At 41.4% G+C, this 25,580-nt stretch overlaps 1 protein-coding gene across 3 annotated transcripts in view; it reads right to left on the bottom strand.

Moving 5' to 3' along the window:
* arhgap42a (Rho GTPase activating protein 42a) overlaps positions 1-25,580 on the bottom strand; it is a 130,696-nt gene that overhangs the window by 86,534 nt on the left and 18,582 nt on the right. For all 3 annotated transcript variants that reach the window (XR_009709219.1, XM_061250149.1, XM_061250150.1), the window contains exons 2-3: positions 19,940-20,035; positions 13,882-13,943 (exon numbers count right to left, since the gene is read on the bottom strand). Coding sequence is in view for 2 of the 3 variants with exons in the window: in XM_061250149.1 (XP_061106133.1) it covers positions 13,882-13,943; positions 19,940-20,035 (158 nt within the window). In the remaining variant the exon portion in view is untranslated. The remainder of the gene's footprint in view (positions 1-13,881; positions 13,944-19,939; positions 20,036-25,580) is intronic.

The following is a 25,580-nucleotide window of genomic DNA, read 5'->3' as shown; positions in this document are numbered from 1 at the left end:
AATATACTAATCATTACTGTGTTTAGAGACCATTGCATAGTTTTAAACAACACTGTAAGGTGAAAGTAGATAATGGAAAATCCATCCATTATCTAACCCGTTTATTCCCGGTCAGTGTAGCAGGGGGTGCTGGAGCCTATCCCAGTGTTCATTGGACAAGAGGCAGGAATATACCCTGGACACACACCATTCACTTACTCATACCTTCTAGGTGTGAGGTGGCAATGCTACCCCCTTCACCACCGTGAAAGTCCATGTTCCAGCATGAGGTCCGCAAAGAAAACACCCATGTGATGAGTGTCATCACGTATCTAAGCATCTAAAGTCAGTGACATTGATTTATTGATTTCATTAATAAAATGTTGGGATCTAGTGTATTTAGGTGTTTATCGAAGGAAATAATGTCAACATTTCATGGTGACATAGTGTTAAATACCATTGCTATGCAGATGATACACAAGGGGTTATATATCTTTTAACCCCTTTTCTTAACACAAGCTTGAAAATGACAAACCCAAATTAAAATGGTTCCTACTCTTGAACCTTTTTGACAATGGGCACAATACTGGAATCTTCTGAAAGGCAACCTTTGGGGGTTTTCCAAAAGCCAGAATTACTCTAAATGTTATGTTAACAAAGTTAAAGATGCTCACACAGTGGAAATGGAAGATGGATACAGGTGTTTATGTCTGGTAGGCTCAGATGATGGCAATATCACCAAAAATTTGCTTTCTACGATGCTTTTTCTAAGCTTTGTCTAGGCAGGTTTCCGAACAGACACATGTAAATTAAATGTAATATTGTAATATTGCCTGTATCTGCCTATTATTGTCCCTCTCCAATGCAGAGAAGCTAGTCGATGCTTTTATTATACCAGGCCTTGACTACTGTAGGTGTGCTCTGTAACTCACCATCTCGTTTTTTTTAGCTGCAGCGCCCAGGCTCTGGAATTACCTTCCTGAGTGAATTAGGAGTTCTAAATCCATCCAGTCCTTAAAAACATGCTCTTGCTCTTGTTTTTTTCTCTTGTCATTTGTGATAAGTCTTGTATCTCATATAGCATGATCTTTCTCTGATCATTGGGGGTTTATTCTCCTCCCTTCTGGTTCCTGGTAAACGTTGTTTTTATTGCTTTCTCTTCTTTTTACTCTTGCTATTTGTGATGTTTCTTGTATTTGTTTTATTCATTATTTATTTTTAATGTTTTCATTTATGTACCGTACACAATAAAAATAAATAACAATTATCAGTGTTATTATATATATATATATATATATATATATATATATATATATATATATATATTGAGATCCGTATATAAAATGGGGTCATGTCCCAGAAAATTCTTCTATTTAGACTTAGTCATCATAAAATAGATTTGTGGTTGTAAAACATCAGCCTTTTTAGGTATAGAGTCTCAAGAATCGTTTTTTTCAGCACCTAAATGTCTTAGCGTGCGTACAGAAAAATAAAACCATGTTTTACCATGTACAGGGCAGCCTGTAGTGTAGAGAATAGGGACATGACTGGGACCTGCAAGGTTGGTGGTTCAATCCCCGGTGTAGCCACAATGAGATCCGCACAGCTGTTGCGCCCTTGAGCAAGGACACATTGCTCCAGGGTGGATTGTCCCCTGCTTAGTTTAATCAACTGTAAGTCGCTTTGGATAAAAGCGTCATGTAATGGAATTATATGCAAGCCCAACAAAGAATACACCGTTGGAAACATAATTTCATCACCTAAAATGCTACTCATCGTCGTCACTCTAATACCCATACTCCTACCTGGCTGTACGATCACCAGAAGTTATACTGTAGGTGATTACTCACAGAGATGGTCGTTGTCTATACCATGCAACTGCATTACTCGTGTTCCAGAGAGCCAATAAAAAATATAGATAATAGATGTCAGGTAAGCACACGTATGCAACGGTGAAATGAACAAAAATTTGAATTCCTCTAGAGAAATTGGAATTAAACAATGGGGGAGTTAGCAGGTTTTTTGGAATTATTAACTATTATGGATTTGATACATTGGAATCCTCCAAGATTAGTTTGTTCGGATGCTGGCTATTACAAAATTCCAACTACATCTAAAATTACGATAGGAGGAAGAGTTTTCTCTTATAGAATTTGTGTGGTACTGGTTGTGGTTAGCAGGTCAGGCTAGTAGTTCTAGAAATCCACACATAACTGGCGGTACTGAGCATGCCTCAATGGTGCCACTGGAGTTAGTTACAACCTTAGTTGCCGGGGAGGTTTGTGTGGTACTGGCATATTGGGCATGGTTGGCAGGTCAGGATACTAGTTCCGTGCATGTGCATTTTATATCTTGAGACATTTTCTAATGCCTAACATCCTTCTTTGTTTTTCCTAGGGCACCTGCCCCCTGAGCTCATGGACCACTCCACCTAGACCCCCACCATGAGGTCAAGGACTGCTGCAGCTCTGCTCCTCTCCTGGTTCATGCCTTCGACATCCTAGACATACAGATTCACCCCCCTGCCCTCTGAGCTACTACATCCATCCTTGTAAACTTTCTAGATTACCTGCTAGTTAACTGTCACCATTTCAACCTATAGGCCAGCGGAGGATGGGAATCCCCCTATAGCCAGGTTCCTCTCAAGATTTTGTCCAATCTGGGAGTTTTTTCTTGCCACTGTTTGAGTCTGCTGTGAAAGCTTTATACAAATAAAATTGAATTGAATTGAATTGCACTTAGAATTTCAATTTAACATAGATGAGATAGAAGCTTAGAGCTGAGAGTGGCACAATTGCCGCATTCTAGACCTGGTCAGGATGCGCCAGTGCCACTAAAGGCCCATTAAAGGGTTTCCTCTAAGAAAGTTATTAAGTAAGAAAGTAAAACACAGGAAAGTGGAAGCATAATCCCAGCAGACAAAGCTTCAAAGCAGGGAGGGGAGTGACTGCAAAACACAATCACCATGACAACCACGCCAGCAGCGGCAACCTGGTCCTGACTAGCATGGCCGGACCGGCCATTAGGCAAATCTAGGCAAGCTCCTAGGGCAATCCCTCAAGTGCCCTGCAAACGGTGTTGGCTTCATAGACAATTGGAATACCTTCACCCCTCATGGGAGGGTGCTGCTCTTCTTTCTAGAAATGTATCCTTATAGTCTCAGAAATTCAATTTCTTGACACACCAGAGCCAAGGCCAGGCAGCAGAATTTCTGTCTTACACAGATTTCTGCTTGTTCCCAAGAACTGCTGCCCAGGTTTCATTCATATTGAGATAGTGACTGTGCCCCGACTTAATTAAGCCTTGCTAAAAATCCCATCAAGGGTGTTTGTATGGCTAATCTAAAAAAATTAAAAAAAATCTGACCCTCTCATTGTACTTATAATGTGGCTAACCAAACTGAGATAAAAATAGGATTGATTAATATCAGATCACTAGCTCCTAAAGCAACTCTTGTAAATAAATTAATTACCAAATCAAATTGAAATCCTATATTTAACTGAAACTTGGCTTAAAACTGATGAATATATTCCCCTCAATGAATCCACCCCTCCTGGGTACAGTTATAGTCATGTTCCTCGTCTGACAGGTCGTGGAGGAGGTGTTGCTGCTGTATATAATTCCAATCTCCTTGCTACTTTGAAATCTGGCTTTGATTTTAACTTTTTTGAAGTGCTTGTTCTCAGTTCTGCACATCCAGACAAAAAAGCAGTCAGTTTTGTCCTTGCAATTGTATACAGGCCACCAGGGCCATACAGTGTTTTTTTACTTGAGTTTGCTGATTTCCTTTCCAGCCTCGTTGATAATTCAGATAAAGTTGTAATTGCAGGGGATTTTAATATTCACATGGATAGTGAAGGTGATCATCTCAGATCAGCATTCATGTCTATCACTGAATCTATTGGCTTTGATCAACATGTACATCATGTGAGTGTGCCCTCTCCTTAAATGGCGGCGACATGGCTCGGGCAGTAAGAGCAGTCGTCTGACAGTTGGAGGCTTGCCGGTTCGATCCCCGCCCGGACAGTGTCGAAGTGTCCCTGAGCAAGACACCTAACCCCTAAATGCTCCTGACGAGCTGGTCGGCGCCTTGCATGGCAGCCAGTCGCCGTTGGTGTGTGAGTGTGTGTATGAATGGGTTAATGAGAAGCATCAATTGTACAGCGCTTTGGATAAAGGCGCTATATAAATGCCAACCATTACCATTACCATTACATCAGTCCACACATTCCCATAACCATACTCTCGATCTGGTCTTAACTTATGACACAGAAATAGCAAACATAGCAGTCATGCCTAATAATCCTGTCTTATTCAATTCAATTCAATTTTATTTGTATAGAGCTTTTTAAAAGGGCCTTTGTCGCAAAGCAGTTTTACAGAGAAACCGGGCCCCAAGCGTACGCCTAGGGCAACAGTAGCAAGGAAAAACTCCCTGGAAACAGGAAGAAACCTTGAGCAGAACCTGACTCAGTAGGGGAACCCATCTGCCGCTCGTTGACACCGGTTTGTCGAAAGAATGGTTTTAATCATAAAATCAGATTAAATAAAAGTACATAAATGTCCAATAACTTGAAGCACAGATGAGGTTGAGGGATGGCAGGAGCACCAATGGGTGGCAATGTCAGGCAAGGGGACAGGCTTGGTGCTACAGCTGAATCAGCAGTGGCAGGAGGGAGTTGTACGGCTGGTCTTGGGCTGGAGCTCCGGGCCAGGAGGGGGTGGGCAGGAAAAGTTGCGCTCCAGGCAGGTGCCCAGAGCGGGGAGAAGAGGAAAGTAACATTGTTAGGGGGTCCAGATATTAATTGTTCAATCACAGCAGGAGGGAGAGTACCTGCGTGCGATAAGGAAAACCCAGGCAGAATAAGGCTATGGCAGCGTAGCTAAGGGAAACAGGGGCAGTGGCCAACACAGCCATGAGGGCAGGCTTGAGACGGTCACCACCAGACTATGACCGGTTATGCACTACCAACAATGATCCACTGACAGCACTGACCGCCAAGTCCACCAGAGACTCTATAGCTTATGCCAGCCACCCACTCCTGCCCCTTAACTATAGGACAGACTAAAGAGATACGTTTTTAGCCTAGCTTTAAATTAGGTGATAGTGTCTGCACCCCGAACATGAGCAGGCAATTTGTTCTACAGGAAAGGACCACGATAGAAAAAGGCCTATGGCCACCTATGGAACTTTCAGTTATTCTAGGAATAACAAGGAGGCCTGCACCCTGCGAACGGAGTATTCGTGAGGGAGTATAAGGATGAAGTAAATTGTTTAAATACAGAGGGGCAAGCCCATGTAAGGCTTTAAAAGTCAGAAGTAGTATTTTGTAATTTTGTAATGCCTCACCCTGTTAAACTTTATATTGTCGTTGTTTATCGTCCTCCAGGTGCCCTGGGAAGTTTCCTTGATGAGCTTGACACTCTACTCAGCTCATTCCCTGAGGATGGCACCCCACTTATCCTCCTGGGAGATTTCAACTTCCACCTGGAAGCCTCCCAGTCTGCTGCCTTCTTACCACTACTTCACTCCTTTCACCTCTGTCTGAAGCACTCTCCCCCAACTCACAAGGCAGGAAACCTTCTCAACCTGATCTTTCTGAGGAATTGCTCCTCTTCTAACCCCACTGTTACCCCTTTACACAAGTCTGATCACCACTTCATTTCCTTCTCCATCCCCCTAGCCCCTCTGCCTCCCTCCCCTTCTCTCACCCCCACTGTTTCTGTCCAATGTAACCTCCGCTCTCTATCACCCTCCTCCCTTGCCCCCAGAGTCACCGCTTCCCTCCCTCCTCTTGAATCCTTCTCCAAACTAACAACTGATTCCGCATCTTCCGTGCTGCTTTCCTCTCTCTCCTCAGCCCTTGACTCTCTGTCCTCTTGTCTCCCGACCTGCTCGATCCTCCCCTCCCAGCCCATGGGTTTCTGACCTTCTACGTTCCTCCAGGCCCAGCCTACATGCAGCTGAAGTGGAGGAAATCAAAAGACCCATCGGACCTGTCTTCCTACCAGTCTCTCCTCGCGGAATTCTCCTCCGCTATCACCACTGGCAAAAGAAATTACTTCCAAACAAAAATCCAGAATTCCACTTCTAACCCTCGTCAACTGTTCTCCATTTTCTCCTATCTCCTGAGCACACCTCCCCCACCATCTCAGTCCTCGCTCACTGCTGATGACTTTGCTGTATTTTTTGACGAGAAGGTTGCAGATATCCGCAGCACCTTCGTGACCACCACCACTTCTATGCCTGCCTCTCTTTCTGTGTCTGCCCCCTGTTTTTCCTCTTTCTGTCCCCTTACAGATGCTGATGTGTCTCACCTCCTGCTCTCCCACCGCCCTACTACTTGTGCCCTGGACCCCATCCCCTCAAACCTCTTTCAGGCAATCACGCCTGACATCCTCCCGTTTGTCACCTCCCTTGTTAACTCCTCTCTGTCCTCTGGCTGCTTTCCCTCATCATTCAAGAGGGCACCCCGCTCCTAAAGAAACCCACTCTACACCCCTCCTGCATTCAAAACTACCGTCCGGTATCTCTCCTTCCTTTTCTATCCAAAGCTGCCTCCAACCAACTCTCTTCCTTCCTCTCACAGAATAACCTGCTGGACCCCCACCAGTCCGGCTTCAGACCTGGCCACTTGACGGAGACTGCACTCCTCTCTGTGAATGAGTCCCTTCAGGCTGCACAAGCAACCTCTCTCTCCTCTGTCCTCTCTGCGGCGTTCGACACGGTCAACCACTCCATCCTCTTAGCCTCCCTGGCATCTACAGGGATCTGTGGCACAGCTTTAGAGTGGATCAAATCTTATCTCTCTGGCCAGTCCTCCCAGGTGTCCTGGGCTGGAGGAGTGTCAACCCCTCGCCCCCTTGTTACAGGAGTCCCTCAGGGCTCAGTCCTCGGACCCCTCCTCTTCTCCATCTACACAAGATCCCTTGGCCCCGTTATCTCTGCTCATGGCATCTCCTATCATTGTTATGCCGATGACACCCAACAACTCTTTCTCTCCTTCCCCCCATCAGACACACAGGTCTCTACCTGTATCTCAAATTTAAAACTTTGGTGCTCGCATACCAGGCAGTTAAAGGATCAGCCCCTGTATATATTCAATCCCTTATCAAGACCTATACACCAACAAGACCCCTCCGTTCTGCCACTTCGTGCCGTCTGGCGCCTCCCCCTCGCCACACCTGCACTTCACGCTCACGACTGCTGTCTGTCCTGGTCCCACGGTGGTGGAATGACCTCCCGGTGGATGTCAGAACGGCAGAGTCTCTGACCTTCTTCAAGCGCAGTCTGAAGACCCATCTCTTCAGGTTACACCTTTCCCTCCCCAACTCACCACCATGATTAGCCTTAGACTGTAATGGCACTTATGTATAGATATTGTTACCTGTATAGGTATTGTTGTATTTATTGGCTGTTGTATTGTTGTATTCTAGCTTCCAACTGTGGTATGCTAGTTTAAGAGTTGATTGTACTCTTCAAGGGTTCTGATTTTCTGTATGTTTACACTAGGACTCGGAACTGTACTGTCCTCTCAGGTCCTCTTTGCACTTGTTCTTTGTGTTTGATTTGCACTTTGTTGTACGTCGCTCTGGATAAGAGCGTCTGCTAAATGGCATGTAATGTAATGTAATGTAATCTATCCGGAATTTAACAGGCAGCCAGTGAAGTGAAGCTAACACTGGGCTGATGTGCTCAAATCTCCTTGTTCTAGTAAGAATACGAGCTGCTGCATTTTTAATTAGCTGGAGCCCTTTCAGAGAGGAATTTGCACATCCAGACAAAAGAGCATTGCAGTAATCTAATCTTGAGGTAACAAAAGCATGCACTAGCTTTTCTGCATTATTTAGGGACAGTATCTTCCGAATTTTGGAGATATTCCTCAAGTAATAAAAGCAACCTGAGAGATGTTTTTAATATGTGCATCAAACGCAAGATCTGGATCAAAAGTAACACCAAGGTCTTTGATGACAGCACTTGAAGTGATGCAAATTCCATCAATGTTTGGCATATCATCAGATAATTTACATCAAGGACTTGGGCCCCACTACAATTATCTCAGTCTTATCTGAGTTTAGCAAAAGAAAGTTATGATTCATCCATTTCTTTATGTCTTTAAGACAAGCTTCCATTTTTGACAGCTTAACAACTTCCTCAGGTTTGACTGATAGGTACAACTGTGTGTTGTCAGCATAGCAGTGGAAGTTAATGCCATGTTTGCGAATAACTTGTCCCAGGGGAAGCATATATAGAGAGAAAAGCAAGGGCCCAAGCACATCCTTGTGGTACTCCGTATCTAACCCTGGATTGATAAGCGGCATCATTGTTAAAGTGCACAAATTGATAATGATCTAATAAATATGATCTAAACCAAGAGAGAGCCTGTCCACGGAGGCCTACAAGATTTTCAAGTCTATCCAACAGGATCAGGTGATCGACTGTGTCGAATGCTGCACTTAAATCTAGAAGCACAAGTACAGAGATGCAGCCACTGTCAGAAGCGAGGAGTAGGTCATTGAGTACTTTGACCAGGGCTGTTTCAGTGCTGTCGAAGGGTCTAAAACCAGATTGAAAAACTTCCAATATATGACTGGGGTGCAGAAATGAACAAAGTTGTTTTGAAATGACCTTTTCTAGTACTTTAGACAAAGTGGGCCTGTAGTTGGACAAATCATTCACATCTAAGTTTGGCTTCTTAAGAAGTGGTTTGATGACTCCAAGTTTAAGAGTCTGTGGTATGTGTCCAGATGCTAAAGAAGCATTGACAATATGTAGGAGTGGTGCTCCAATCACTGGTAGTAGCTCCTTCAAAAGCTTTGTTGGGATAGGGTCTAGAAGACAAGTAGAAGATTTAGAAGAATTAACTATGGTATTAAATTCAATGAGCTCTATTGGAGTAAAAGTGTACAGATAGGCCATCGGTCGAGGATTGTGCATCTATGTGTTGAGTGGATGGAAGGACAGACCCTATAGGAGGGGTGGCAGAAGAACTTTGATGGTAGGATTTACCAAGTGTGCAGCACTTATTAAAAAAAATATCAGTAAGAATTACTTTGAGAGTATGATCTTAACTTGCATGAACTGCCATAAATGAGTGGGTATAATCAACCAGTAAGAGCTATTGTTGTGACACTGTTCCATAGCCCAGAAAATGCTCACATATACCTTAGCTAACTGGAATACTTTAGGTTAATCTGACTGTCCCCCCTTTTATTCTAATAAGAGGAATGAGAGCTTTCACATCGGTGCATCTCTAAACCAGAGACAGGAATGGAGGACTGCCAAGCCAATGAGGATAAAACGTCTGACAGCGCCCAATAAAATCAGTTTTATTTATTCCTGATTTTGGATTTTATGGTTTTATTATTTATGATTTCCTGACCACTAAAATAAGCAAATATTTACTTTTCTTTGTGGTTTATTGCCTTGTTAATTTAGCTTTATTTAACTTTTATTTTGAAGTAAAAAATCCCATACCACAAGTCTATTACAGGAAACTGAATCGGGAAAGCTGTTAGTGTTTATTGGTCGACTGCGTTTCATAATATCATAATATGTACCCCTTCAAATTAAAATGAAACAGGTTTCAATAACATACACTCGTATTTAAGCTTTTCAGAATTCTCCACTAATTACTGGATGCAGTGTTGATTCCTGGCTTATGTCCAAGATTCTCTGGATTATGAAAACCATTGGGCGCACCATTGCGCACAAAAACAGGGCCATGGGCTCTCCAGTATGAACCTAAAATGAGTTAGACACTGATTTTTCACTGATATATCAAGAATTTGAAAAGATTTGATATTCACAAACATGTGTTCCATAATGGCAAACTGTTTCTGGAAGATTCTGCATTGTCTGCCTGATTGCAAGAGAATTTCTGAGACAGTTTAGCTATCAACCTTTGATACATTCCTGAAACGGGAAGGCTACAGAGTATTCTGGGATTGACATGGAAAGATTTCCCATTGCTTCTGATGGAGCACTGTGTTTATGAAATATACTGTGTATATCAGAATTTTTTGTAGCTGCCACAGCCATATTAAGTGGCACATTATTCCAGTGGCTTTGTGTGCTGATCTAACCAGGCCCCAAATTCATGAATCTGTGTTACTTTCAGTTCTGCCACTTGAGTTCCAAGGACTGAAGTATTCTTCATGATTTAAGTATTCATAGAAGGGGACTGTTAAAACCATTCTGCACTGCTCAAAACATTACTTTGCAACACATTCAATAGCTCCATAAAAATGGTGAAATATGACCCTCTTTACAAAATAAAATATTTTCTCTCTTCCAGCTTTGAACTTACGTTTTCCCTTGTCAAAATATTTACAATGAAGCATTTACATGAAAATGCTTCAAAAGATTAGCAAACAGTGTATTTACACTTGCATGTAAATATTCTCCAGCAGACAAAATATTGAGCCTGGCTCTTTGGACAAGTGGTCTTTTGTCTCCAAACCCCACTGTTGCCCAAGGACGGGAAGGCTAACTAAGGCCAGTGAAAACAGAGGGGACAAAGACCCAGAGCCCAGCCAGTCTTCCCCAGCACCCAACACACACAGGGCGCATAAATACGGAGTATATAAGCAATTGCGATTATGCCCAACATTTGAAACGGAACCAATTCACACCAGCAGGTCTCAGCCACTCAATCTCACAGGGCTGTGTTCTCAGCCCTCACTATGCAAGAAGGGTGCACTCTGCTGTATAAGGTCACTGCCCACCGTGGTGAATTAATTCATTATCAGCCCAAAGGAAATGTTATTGGTGCAGCAATAATAATTCCATCAGAGAGCCCTTGAATTGTTGAAACTCCTTAATTTCTACCCACTACACACAGACAGCCATGGGATAATTTGGCATGCAGGTAAGCATTGTCAGTTATTTTTATTCATTTTATTTTATTTTGCAAACCAATATCCTTTCCTGTGATGAGGCAAGCCGATAAAAAATTGTGAAAACCATAGACTGTAGAAAATATGGAACAAGTGTCTGTTATGTCACCCACTACTATCCGTGGGCTTCTGAAAAGTCAGTAGATAAGCCGATGCAGCTCCTCCGCTAAGCGTGTGAGACTGACTTAATCTGTCCCTGATTCCTCCACAAGGTATTTCTGTATTGTCCTAATACCACAATAACTTAAAGAAAATCGGCACATGGGGAGGTATAGATGAAGAAAAAACACCGGTTTCGACTACATTCTCTTGTAGGGAAAAAAATAGATTGTATTTTGACCGCAATTGTACCATTGACTTACAATGAAATGGGTATGAAAGACCTGTACTGGAGCCCACTACAGTGATGCAGTGAGCACCATCTCTCAATGCTCTCAGCATGACCAAAAAATTAGCTTTAAAAAAGAAGCGGTTTTGGTTGCTCTGAGAAAACAAGACTCAATGTTCTCAATGGCTTGCTCCCTGTTCTTTCATAGTAGTTGAGTGTGCTTCCATAAGTGCTAAACAGAATATGCTGAATTCAGCCCATTTTGAACATGCCACATTTAAGTTCATTCATGGAAAGTTTGGGGTTTGAGTCCCGGCTGGGGCCTTTCTGTGCATGTTTTCCCGTGTGGGAAAGGTTACCAAAGGCAGCATTTTTGCTGCTTCAGACAGTCACAATAAGAGAAAGTTGCGTCAATGGAGATTCAAAAAGCTAGGCAGTCACGTGGTCAGAGTTCCAAACAATGCCTGGCGGTCTACAAATAAAAAAGACAAGCAACTTTTCAAAAGCTACCGAAAAGTAATAGTGCTTACATGTCGAAAGGAGTCCAAGGTGGTGATACTGGATGGGAGGGCAAAAAACTAGAAGTGTAATATCTATCAATAGCTCACCCTCCAGCATTGTATTTGAAAATATGCCATTCAAATATATACCATGAGCTCATTCAGTTATCAAGCTATAACCTTGGCAGTGTTTGTGCCATGTGCTACCAGTTGTGCTACAGGACTACAATATAGGCCCCTACTCTGTTTGAGCAATAAAACTATGAAACAAAGCCTTGCTATAGTAGGTGCAATAACAGAGCAATCTCCATAACTAAACCGTCAATAATGTAGGCTTCCTAAGCACAATCACACACTGGCTAATGCATGCCGCATCTGTCATCTCAGTTTGCACAGCCAAAAATTTAAACACAATTTATGAAAGAATGATGTACAGAAATGGACTGTAGCAAGAAATTGCACAACAAGGAATCACTGTCAGTGTTAACATATGTGTAACCTGTCCATTGTACAAAACTAAAATCGACGTAAAACTACGCTGAATGTTAACATTGTAAGGATATTTCTTGGCTACAATTCTATTGCGCCATTGATATAATAATTCCCACTCCCATATTCTCTCCCAGAACTACATTTCTTTCCGCAACCAAACTGAATAAATAAGAATAATAAGAAAGTAGAAGTCATAAATAAGTGATTATGGCCAAACGTTTTTCATTGTTAAGAAACTATTTAAACAACAAGGTCTATCGTCGTTACAATAAAGCAACAAGCATTTATATTTTTGTTCAAATGCTGAACATGAGTGTAAATATCAGCGTGTTCGTAGCATAAAACCTATTGAGGATTTAATTGTATATTTACATCGAACAGTAGTCTCATTCAATTGAGCACATTAAACAGTAGAACTTGCCACCTTTTAGTTTTGATTTATGCGCAAAATATATTTTTTCCCCTCAGTGTGCTGCTAATATTCTGGATTAAGGATACCCTTCCGAGGAATCGCCACCTTAACGTGGTGGAGGGGTTTGTGTGTCCCGGTGATCCTGGGAGCTAGGTTGTCGGGGGCACTGTTAGCCCCCAGTAGGGTCTCCCAAGGCAAATTGGTCCCGGGGGAGGGGCCGGACTAAGAGCGATTCAAAGACTCCCATGATACGGCCACACAACCGAAAGAACGAGATCGCGTATACAAGCGGCCAAAATTAGCTTCCTCCGTAGGGTGGCTGGGCTCAGCCTTAGAGATAGGGTGAGGAGCTCGGACATCCGAAGGGAGCTCGGAGTAGAGCCGCTGCTCCTTCGCGTCGAAAGGAGCCAATTGAGGTGGTTCGGGCATCTGATCAGGATGCCTCCCGGGCGCCTCCCTTTGGAGGTTTTCCGGGCTCGTCCAACTGGGCGGAGACCCCGAGGGGGACCCAGAGCCTGCTGGAGAGATTATATATCTCTCCTAGCCAGGGAACGCCTCGGGATCCCCCAGGAGGAGCTAGAATGCGTTGCTGGGGAGAGGGACGCCTGGAATACCCGGCTTTGCCTACTGCCCCCGCGACCCGACTCCGGATAAGCGGGTGATGATGGATGGATGGATGGATGGATGGATGGATGGAATACCCCTACAAAGGTTATTTTTAACCACGTGGTTCCGCTCAGGCAAGAAACATGCATTCTGTAATTCGCAATTCAAAATTAAACAAGCAGCAACTAGATCAGGCATTACCCTTAAGGTCAATTTCATTCCTCTTTAGTAAACAACGCAGATGACAACAGAAAGAATCTTCTCTCTCACCCATAAATTCTGCACTTCTTGATTGCAAAGATGCTTTATCATGATTATATAATAATTACATTATATTAGATGACTGCATAGCCCAAAGGAACTCAATCATATACATTTTAAGATTGCCTGAGAGAAATATACCAGATGATACGCACCATCCGCCACGTTGAATCTTCAATAAAGAAAACTGTCCATGATCGTCTGCTTTTATTACTTAAGGTATTTCTGTGAGAAAGTGCTATGCTTGTGCATCACATACTAAAAAAGCTAGAACACAGAGTTTGTTGCTTCTTTCATCGTTTAGTTGCAGGAGCACTGAACGCCTGAGTTGAGCAACATCAGCAGGCCATTAGCATGGCCATTAGCGGGCAGGTGTGAATAAATAATAAAAAATCACAACTCACCAATCGTCTTCTTTCTTCTTCAACTGTATTCAACAACTGGGAAAACTCCTTGAAAGACTGAGCTGCAAGTAAAAAGGAAGCGATTCAGTCTCTTTAAGGTTAAGGATAACGCGTACGTAGCCGATATAAACCACCAGGTGAAGTAACACTCAGATTGGAGAAATTGGCTCAGTTGTTGTAAGCAAGCTTCTTGTCTACAAACAAGCCATCTTTGTAAGAAGAGCATTTAGAAGGGAACATGTTTTTTCGACAAGACCTTTAATTATTATATTTATGAGCACCGCAAATTTAGTTTACCTGTAGCGATTAATAGAAGCATTCACCAAATGCATTCACAATTCCTTTCTCCCACAAAAATCTACCCAGTGCTTTACTGCAATATGCAGATTACCTTGAGTATAATTTAAATACAGACTTTGCCATCTCCATGCAGCCATTTCTCATTTAAAAATGCTCTCTGTATCAGCTAACAGCTCTGTTTCTCTTTTTACTACGAAAGAGCTGGCACTGGTTACTAGTTAGCCAACCTTCTTTCCGAAAGTTGTATTAAATTCTAAAAGTGTGGTGGTGATTTAAAGTCTGTGATACAATGTATTTGGAAACTAGTAGTGCTATAGAAATGTGGATGTTAGCTCATCCACATTAGCTCATCAGTACAAACATTAACTTAACGTTCAGTAAACAAATGTTTGTTAAACATATAAGTTAGCTAGCCAACGTTAGCTGTTGATATTCACTGGAGAGGGATATAATTTGTTAAGTTCACGTAGGGAGGGCAAAATGGAGCTTTAGAATGTTGACCGCTGTGTGTGCGTGTGAATTCAACAATACATTTCTCACAGAAAACAGTTTGTCCACTTTTTTACCACTACACAGCAGTGGTGATAAAACAAACAAGTAGTAAGTGCTAGTGTGTTGTTGGCCTTTACTGGTCCCTATATGAGGTTAGTATGATGAAACTAGCATAAGCCATTAGCACTAAACCAAAACAATTTGTTTTTTAACAATAATTGGTCAATAGAACGATAAAAACGAAAGCATTTCATTACGGCAACAGCACCGAAAATGTATGTTGCACCATCCATAAACAGCAAAAGTCCCACTATAGGATCAATTCAAATCTTCAAAATAAAGAGCTTATATACGAGATGCCAGTGCTAACAAGGTTAGGTGCTGAGGTGGGAAATATACCCTAACAAAGTATATGCCATAAAGGTGTTTAATATAAAGAAGTAACAGAATGTTTTAGGAATTAAACTGTGATTATAAATACTGTTAGTTATATGCTGTTGGGTGGGGTTTCAATTTGATAATTCCCAATATAGGAGCGGCCTGTAGCGTAATGGTTAAGGTAAATGACTGGGTCACGCAAGGTCGGTGGTTCTAATCCCGGTGTAGCCACAATAAGATCCGCATTGGGCCCTTGAGCGAGGCCCTTAACCCTGCATTGCTCCAGGGGAGGATTGTCTCCTGCTTAGTCTAATCAACTGTACGTCACTCAGGATAAGAGTGTTTGCCGAATGCCAATAATGTAATGTAAAATTTAAATTTTTATTTGTATAGCGCTTTTAACAAAGGGCCTTTGTCACAAAGCAGCTTTAGAGAAACTGGTCCCCGAGAGTTCGCCTAGGGCAACAGTGGCAAGGAAAAACTCCCTGGCTAACAGGAAGAAACCTTGAGCAGAACCTGACTCAATAGGGGAACCCATCTGCTGCTGGTTGACACCAACCAGTACCAGTTTGTCGAAAGAATGGTTTTAAATAAAAACAGATTCATAAAAGTACATAAATGTCCAATTAAAAAGTTGAAGCAGAGATGAGGTAGAGGGATGGCAGGAACACCAATGGGTGGCAAGGGGACAGGCTTGGGGCTACAGCTGAATCAGCAGTGGCAGGAGGGACGTGCACAGCTGGTCAAGGGCTGGAGCTCCAGGCCAGGAGGGGGTGCTCAGGAAAAGTCGGGCTAGAGCTCCGGGCAGGTGCCCAGTGCAGGGAGAAGAGGAAAGTAACATTTTCAGGGGTTCAGATGGTAATTGGTCAATCACAGCAGGAGGGAGAGAGAGGTGCCTGTGTGCAGTAAGGAGAACCGGCAGAATAAGGCAATGGCAGCATAGCGAAGGAAAACAGAGGCAGTGGCCAACACAGCCATGAGGGCAGGGCACCACCAGACCAAGACTGGTTCTGCTTAACACAGCACTACCAACAATGATCCACTGCCCACTAAGTCCACGAGAGACACTATAGGTCACTATCTTGAAATAAGGTGATAGTGTCTGCACCCCGATCATGAGCAGGCAATTTGTTCCATAGGAAAGGAGCACAATAAAAAAAGTCTCTGCCACCTATGGTACTTTTAGTTATTCTAGGAATAACAAGGAGGCCTGCATCCTGTGAATGGAGCATTTGTGAGGGAGTACAAGGACAAAGTAAATTGTTCAAGTACAGAGGGGCAAGCCCATGTAAGCTTTAAAAGTCAGAGGTAGTATCTTGTAATCTATTCGGAATTTAACAGGCAACCAGTGAAATTAAGCTAACACTGGGCTGATGGGACTTGGGCCCCACTACCATTATCTCTGCCTTATCTGAGTTTAGCAAAAGAAAGTTGTGATTCATCAATTTCTTTATGCGTTGAAGACAAGCTTCCATTTTTGACAGCTGGACAACTTCCTCAGTTTTGACTGATAACTGTGTGTCGTCAGCATAGCAGTGGAAGTTAATGCCATGTTTGCAAATAACTTGTCCCAGGGGAAGCATATATAGAGAGGGCAAGGGCCCAAGCACAGATCCTTGTGGTACTCCGTATCTAACCCTGGATTGATAAGAGGAGTCATTGTTAAAGTGCACAAATTGATATCTGTGACAGGTATGATTTAAACCAAGAGAGAGCATGTCCACGGAGGCCTACAATCTATCCAACAGGATGAGGTGATCAACTGTGTCAAATGCTGCACTGTAGGTCAGAGTACTTTGACAAGGGCTGTTTCAGTGCTGTGGAAGGGTCTAAAACCAGATTGAAATTGAGATTGAAAAACTTCCAATATATGATTGGGGTGCAGAAATGAACAAAGTTGACCTTTTCTAGTACTTTAGACAGGAACAGGAGGTTCGAAATGGGCCTGTAGTTGGACAAGTCTTTCACATCTAAGTTTAGCTTCTTAAGAAGGGGTTTGATGACTGCAAGTTTAAGAGTCTGTGGTATGTGTCCAGATGCTAAAGAAGCATTGACAATATGTCTAGAAGACAAGTAGAAGATTTTGAAGAATTAACTATGGTATTCAACTCAATTAGCTCCATTGGAGTAAAACAGTTCAGATAGGCTACCGGACCTTCTGAAGATTCTGCATCAACAGCTGTGTTCAAGAAAATAGCAGAACATCAGTAACCTGATGAACCACTGTTATTAGTAGTAGTGATATTTCTGCATCGCAAATTTACTTGTAGATGTAGTAGTGTAATAGAAAAACAACTGTCCCAACTGTTGTGACATGCACGTACGCTGCTTGTTCTGAGTAATTGACTCATTCAGGCACTTTCAAAATGATAGCAGTGTGGAGTTTAATTAGAGAATTCATTAATTCATTAAGGTGTCATTAATTGTCCTTTATTAATGAAGAAGGGAAGCAAATGTTTCACACATTGTTATTAAATATATTTCCTTCTGAATTGAAGTAAAATGGGCTGTTCCAAACATTGTTCGGAGGAACAACATCATCTCATTAAAAAGTTGATTTGTAGAGGGGAAATCGTATAAAGAATTATAGGCTGCTCAGCTTAAAATGATCACAAATGCTTTAAAATGACAACAAAAACCTGAAATACGCAGAAGAAAACGAGCAACTACTGTTAAAACAGATGAAGAATAGTCAGAATGGCAAAGATTCAGCCATTCATCAGCTCCAGAAAGATGAAAGATGATCTACAATGACCTGTAAATGCTGTTACAGTCAGAAGACATTTGATCAAAGCTAAGCTATCAGCAAGAAGCCACCGCAATGCACCATTGTTGAAAAAAGGGCATGTGCAGAATCGGTTAAAATTTGCCAAGGAACACATCGATTAGCCCAAAGAGAAATGGCATAACATTCTGTGGACTGATGAGAGTAAAATTGTTCTTTTCGGGTCGAGTGGTTGTCGACAGTATGTCAGACAACCCCCAGGTACTGAATTCAAACCGTGAAGACAGTGAAGCATGGTGGCGCAAAAATCATGGTATGGGGATGTTTTTCATACTACAGTGTTGGGTTCGTATACCAGGGATCATGGATCAGTTTGAATACATCAAAATACTTGAAGAGATTATGTTGCTGTATGCCGAAGAGGAAAGGCCCCTGAAATGGGTGTTTCAACAAGACAACGACCCCAAACACACGAGTAAGCGAGAAACATCTTGGTTCCAGACAAAAAGGATTGAGGTAAGAGTGACCAGCTCGATCCCCCAACCTCAATCCCATTGTGGGGTAACATTAAAAATGCAGTTTCTGAAGCAAAACCCAAAAATTCACAGGAAATTGTGGTGTGGAATGTAGTTCATTCATCCTGGGCTGAAATACCTGTTTCTAGGTGCCAGAAGTTGGTTTACTCGAAGCAACGCAGATATGCAGCAGTTATGAAAAAAAAAATGGTTATGCAACTAAATATTAGTTGAGTAATTTAAAGTGAAGTTAAATCATTAAAAATTTATTTAGTTTATACAGTAAGTGTTTGAGTTTGAAGAGAAAAATGTCGACACTGCTATTTTTTCCTGTAAAAGAATAATGCAGACTTGATAAAATTTGTTAATGCTTTGATTTGTAATTGAATGTGTAATGTTTCCACTACATTTGAAATATGGATGTGTTGAGTGGATGGAAGAGCAGACCCTATAGGAGGGGTGGCAGAAGAACTTTGAATCATGTCCCTGATTTTTATAATTTTGTCATCAAAGAAATTCATTAATTAATTTAAGAGTTGCTTTAGGAGCTAGTGATCTGATATTAATCAATCCCATTTTTAGCTCAGCTTGGTTAGCCGCATTATTAGTAAAATGACAGGGCCAGATTTTTTTAATTTTTTTTTTTTTTAGATTAGCCATACAAACACCCTTAATGGGCTTCTTAGCAAGGCTTAATTTAGGTCAGGGTACAGACACTATCTCAATAGTATGAAACCTGGGTAGCAGTTCTTGGGAACAAGCAGAAATCGGTGTAGGACAGAAGGTCTGCTGCCTGGCCTTGGCTCTGGTGTGTCAAGAAGTTGAATCTATTTTCTGAGACAATAATTTATTTAAGTTTATTGCTCCCGCCATTTCGGGATTGGCAGAACCGAACTAGACGTCATGCGGGGTGGACGTCGCAGAATTGTCCTGTGGGATTGTGGGAAATGTGGTCCCTACCATATTTTGTTTGTAAATTTTGTACATTTACAAGTGTTTGTAAATTGTATTCCTAAATATTCGTATTGCCATTATTCATGTACATTCAACTGTGATAAGTTGCTCATTATTTACAGAACCGCATACCTTCCCTTTCAAATTATTTAGTGAACAAAGTTGCCTGTTCTCTTCCTTGACACATCTGCAGTGATTCAATACCCCCTGGGCCACACCTTTGCTCGCTAACCCATTAATGCAATCCCCATCATCCATTAAAAATAGGCAGCGACATCACATGAGTACCCCTTCCTCTTAATGAAGAAAGAAGATCAAAAACCCATCCATCCATCGATTATCTGAACCCGCTTATCCTGAACAGGGTCGCAGGGGGGCTGGAGCTTATCCCAGCCTACATTGGGCGAAAGGCAGGAACACAACCTGGACAGGTCGCCAGTCCATCGCAGGGCACTCACACCATTCACTCACACACTCATACCCACGGGCAATTTAGACTCTCCAATGAGCCTAACCTGCATGTTTTTGGACTGTGAGAGGAAACCCACACAAACTTGGGAGAACATGCAAACTCCACACAGAGATGCCAGATCAAAAACCACAAAATAGAAATCAAATCAAGTGTTTTCAAGCAGAAAATTCCAGGAAATAGGTACTTCCCAGGGGGTGTGTTCTGATTAGGGGAAGCTCTTACCGATATTGATCTCATCGTCTGTCTCTGCGTCCCCGATGCATTCAAACTGGAACTCCTGGAGCGACTGAGAGAACGTCTGTACAGCCGCAGAGAGGTCTGAGAAGTTAGAAAAAGTAGCCTGGCATCATGAACACAGCCTGTCCATAATGCTGCAACAATCATATCTGTGTTCATTTACTTGCAAGCTTTCTATCCTTCAGGACATACATATATGTATCAGAGCAGTGTATTTTTGAGAATTCAATGCCTGAAAATGCCAATATATATTTATATCTACATCTTCAAAAATGTTTTGTATGTTTTCAGTACATTTCATTTCCATAACTGAGTTTAAGGCTGTCCATAATGCTTGCAGAAATCAAAGAAGGCTTTCCTATATGCTCCAAGGCTTCACAAGTTTAATTTCAAAAAGGGATGTTGCAGAATAGGGCGTTTGAGGCTGTTAACCACTGCATGCAATATCAAAAGCTTGGATTTGTTCCCAAGTAAAATAAAAGGGGGCAAGATAGGTTCTGTTATTATAAAATGTATACACACTAGAATTATATAATTGTTCAACTGGGCCTTTCTGGCCAGGCAGTCCCTATCTCTCAAGCTTGCACCTTCCAAAGTGGGAAATGAGGGCTGAGTAGGAATCCGTTGCCATGGAAATGTTGAGCAGTGAATGAGAGGACAAATCTCTGAATAGTCCAATATTAAAATAAAAACAAACAAATTAAAATTATGCCATTTAATTGGAGGATATCCCAACTCTGTCTACAAGTCAATGGTACAGTTATTTCTGCATTGTCTTGCCTACTCGTATTGCAAATCCTATAACGAAAAAGCATATAAATACAGCAATAGAACTCAATGTAGTGGTTTTCCACCAAAAATATTGTCTTTTAAATCTCAGGTCAATGACAAAGCATATAAATACAGCGATAATACAGATTCATTCTGGTTAATTTCTGCACAGTTTATGGTTGCTCAAATCGAGCTGATCAGGAGAGAGACAATTAGTTTTTTGTTTGCCAAAGATTATTAACCACCAGGGATAAGAAAATTGAAGGTTGTCAACAGAAAGAAGAGCAAGGTGGATCTGCAATACAAGTAGGCAAGATCTTATAGAACAAAGTAATATATTTCAGTTTGTTCAGATCACTTTGTCACTGGTAAGCTTACTTTTAATCTATGAAATAACTCACGTTCAAGCTAACCAGTGAGCTGAAAAATCCCAAGGACCAGTCATACCAAGTACAAACTAGCGAGCTACGAGGTAAGATGCATCAAAATCAGCGAATAAATGTTGTGGCACCATGATTACCTTTATATCCTAGCTGGTTATATCTGTACAACTGTTTTGGACATAAAGTCATCACAAAGATGAGTGGATAATCAACAATGAAATCTTGCGGTCTTCCACTTGGCTAGCTAGATAGCTACTGAAATATCATATCCATAAATGAAACCTTGATTACAAATTTGCAAAATGCCGTGGTGTTACCGAAATATATGTTTTACCGTTAGTGAGTGACTGCTTCTGAATGTAGGTGTAGGCTATAGGACTGTTAGCTAGTTACATTGTTAGCTTATCCATTGCGTCACCACTTTTATACTAGTAATGCATAAATCAAGAGTATTAGAAGAATTTAAAGTTAGGCTACATTTGAACTGAAGTACAGCTGGTGCAACCCAGTCCTACAAAGGGCATGTAAGTGGGTTGCTTTAGCAGTAAAGTTCCCCCCCCTTAGAGCTTTCTGTCTTCAGTCACAGGTCAACAATCCAACCTTTATATGAAAACTGATATTGACTGGGCACCATCATAATATTTTTTTAAAGGATGGCATGTCATCTAGGTCTAGTTTAACCCCTGTGTTTTACCGCAAAATTGAACTGGTTGCTATGGCCGCTCGTCCTCCATCATGTCATCGTTTGAGCTAATCTCAAAAATTTTATTCGCTCCATCAGGACAGAATTTAAAGGACTATGAGGAAAATATTTAGCAACATTCAAGGCCTAAAGTTGCGGTCAATGGCCACCAGCAGACTGACAGTAGATTGAAAAATTGAACAATTTCCAGTGAGACAGCTATGCACCCAAAGAAAAGTACTATGGAATTTCTTAATCTGGAAACGCATAGTTTGCGTAGTATTCACTCATTCATTATGGCTGTAAGAAAAAATACCATACATTCCAAGGACGTTATTCATGCTCTATTACTGTAAGCATCAATGGCTGTACCACACTGAAATGTGCAAACTAGCCCTCATTTAAATAAAACCTGAAAACTGTCCAAGACAGCATAAAGTCTTGGCAGAAGGAGAGATGGGAGGCTAAGCACTTAAATAAGATCAATTAAGTCAAGCTGTTGGTCCTCAAATCAGTGAATATAAAACATGTCATTTTATCAATCACACAGGATGCCCACATCATGAAAATGGGCATGACTTTGATCTGCAGAATTTCAGTCATATTAAAACAGATAAGAACAACTTGAAACTTGATAATTCACCAATGGCATATTTGATGTATTGTTATCAATGAGGAAATGAATTTTGGTATTTCAAAATGCATTTCCATAAACTGACAAAGTCAAAAGAGTAACAGCTCCATTGAAAGTGAATTTCTATTTTAACCCCTGCTGCGCTGGTGAAGGTTTTTTTGCATTCATACTTTTTTTCAGCCTGCAATTTTCAATTACTACGATATCTTGCTAGTGAGATTGCATGTTCTCTCGTGTCATATGTACGCCAAAAATAAGTACAATAATCACAACAATACTGTCTTGTATACTAAAATATTCATTGAGGTCCATTGACTGAAGTTTTTGTCAAATACCCAACCCCCATCAACAAGTTACATTACATTACATTACATTACATTAACAAGTCAAAGGCCTATGCCTATGCAAAACACAGATAATAGCATTTCTATGTAGAAGTAGACAATGATAATTCCTCCAGATAAATTGTAAGTAAACAATGGACATTCTATCAATGTTTCTCTGAGTTTAGAAAGAGAAACTATTATGCATTTGGTCCACTGGACACTGACATTACCTTATTTCTTGTAGTATGCAGATTTCCAAAATGTAAATCTGCATACTACAACTTGTTTTAGCACCCACGTTACAAAATAAGGAACTATTGTGGCTTCTTAAAATAGGTTATACAGATATAGCTGTGACTTTTCAAATGGTATATCCTGTTAACTTAAAGATTGAAAATAAGCAAATAAAAATTGTCATTATGTGTTGTGCGTTCATTCAAGATGGCAGAGAACAAAACAAATAGGCTATAGGGCAATTGCTGGATTGCAGGAAAGTATACAGTGAAGTACCCCAGAATAATGAATAACTAGGACCGATTTCACATTTGTCTCTGTTGACTTCATTAATGTTTAACTCCACCACAGTAAAGCATTTACCATGCAAATACAATTGAGTTTCGCTCGGGTTGAGAGTAATGTATGCAATAAGTAACAGTAACAGACATATTTATGTGTATTAGGGAAAAGATTCTGTGAAACCTATAGGTGACAGGCTCTGTCACATCTATTGTTTTTGTGCAAGTTACACTCTGTGACCCAGAGCGCTGGCCATCACATGATTAATTTAAACCCTCCAGTCTGTGGCCTGGTTCATTTGTCAATGCTTGTCTCTGACAAAGGGCACTTCATGCAGGCAGACAAGATGGAAAAACACAGAGCACAAAATCAATAATACTTTAAGGGGCTATACCAGCAGCCCTGCAAAGTTAAGGAAACTGTACCTATCCACAGACTTGAAATAACAGCAGTGGTCATTGATACTGATTTTCCTGATTTTCCAAAGAAATAAAAATTGCAACCACTACAGGGAAGTTGGTTTAAATTGTATTTTTGGGTAGCTGCTGCCCACAGTCCACTACGGCTGTGATGATGATGCATCTAATGGCCTTCTTATAAGGGACTCTTACCTGTAGAGAGTCACTGGTGGAGAAGAGAGGATGAAGATGAAAGTCTATATATGACACAAACGCGGTAAAGGGGGGATCATCGCACAGCTCTTAACTTGACAGGATGCTTGAAAAAGATTGTCATACTGCTTTCCATAGTACTGTTATTTCAATCAGCTATTCAGTAACATTACCTGTGAGCTGTCATTAATTGCAGATAAAGTGCTGAAAAAGATTAGTATACCAATGGAAGGACAAATAATGCATTCATTTCTCAATATTTCAAATTGTGGTGCCAGGAAAGGTGCAGAGGTGCTGTCCACCTGCTCACAGGTATGGCATCGTAATCACTATGGCTGCCGCCAATTAACTTGTCATGGGCTTAATAAAAGGCCTGGGAATCGGTTTTGGGACTGTGCCAAGGTGGAAAGACTGGTAGTTTTGTGGTCTAGTTTGCTTGTTTTCATTTTTGGATGTTTGCTCTCCCTTTTTTGGTTGACCATGCCTGGCACTCATATCTACTGGCAGTGTGACTCCAGCATTGGTGATAATTCAATACCAGTCTGTGAGAAGCATCCACACCGCAGCCCCTGACTTACCGTACTATAAAAACTTTATTATCCCACTGGGGACCAGTGCCCGGTAGCATAAAACACCTTAAGTGTAATTTCCCCTTAAGGTTTCCCTTAAGTTTCCCTTCGAGTTGCACAACGAATTGAAATTGTATCCATGCAGTGAGAGACATAAACTGCCTGCCTTTGTAGAGCAGTCCAGAAATAGATGTGTTTGAGGTCAGGGTTGGGTTACACTTGTATCCTTTCTGGCTCTGGCAATTATTTGATCATTCATAATTAAGCAGAATTGTAAGGTTTTGTTCACCATTCTGTGTTGCCACACTGTGGATACAGGCATCAGAAATGACAGGCAGGTGATGCAACAGTGTGATGGTCAGTGGTCTGGGCCATGAGGCATAGTTCTAAGTTACCAACTAAATAAAATAGAAAAAAAACAACTTCTCTGCAAACTAGTCCAGAGCTACATACAGTGGGGTGCAAAAATTTGGGCACCCCTGGTTTAAATGTGGAAAAGGCTACAAAAACTCTCTCAATCGATTTCCACTGTCAGAAACATTATTAGAAAATGGAACCATTGAAGTCAAGGCAAGGTCCGGAAGACCAAGAAAGATTTCAGATAGAATGGCCCGAGACCTGGTGAGAAATGCTCAGAAGTACCCACACATCACTGCAAAAGCACTGCAAAAAAGAGTAGCAAACACAGGTCTAGCTGTGCACAGGACAACAATATAATGTATTTAAAACAACATGGCATACCTACATAGCAGAGTTGATAGAAAGAACAACCTCAACACAAAATTAAGTGTCTGAAATATGCAAAAGAAAACATTGAGAAGCCTGAAGTCTTTTGGAACAATGTGTTTTGGACTGACGAAACCAAAATGTAACACTTTGGCCACCACCAAAGAAGGTATATTTGGAGAGAAAAAAAAAAAAGCCTTTGTAGAGAGAGATGAACACTTTGCCAACTGGGAAGAATGGACATAGATCCATTATGTTGTGGGTTGTGTGGCAACGGTGGGCACAGGAAATATTGTGCTGGTGGAAAGAATAATAATAATAATAATTCCACCAAATAGTACGAAATTCTAGAGGTCAGTCCAGACATTAAAGTTGGAGAGGTTGGGTATTCCAGCAAGATAATGATCC

This window comes from Conger conger, chromosome 7 (genome assembly GCF_963514075.1).
Source record: "Conger conger chromosome 7, fConCon1.1, whole genome shotgun sequence".
NCBI lineage: Eukaryota > Metazoa > Chordata > Actinopteri > Anguilliformes > Congridae > Conger > Conger conger.
Note: the sequence above shows the minus strand (reverse complement) of the source record. Positions and strands in the feature narration are given on the sequence as shown.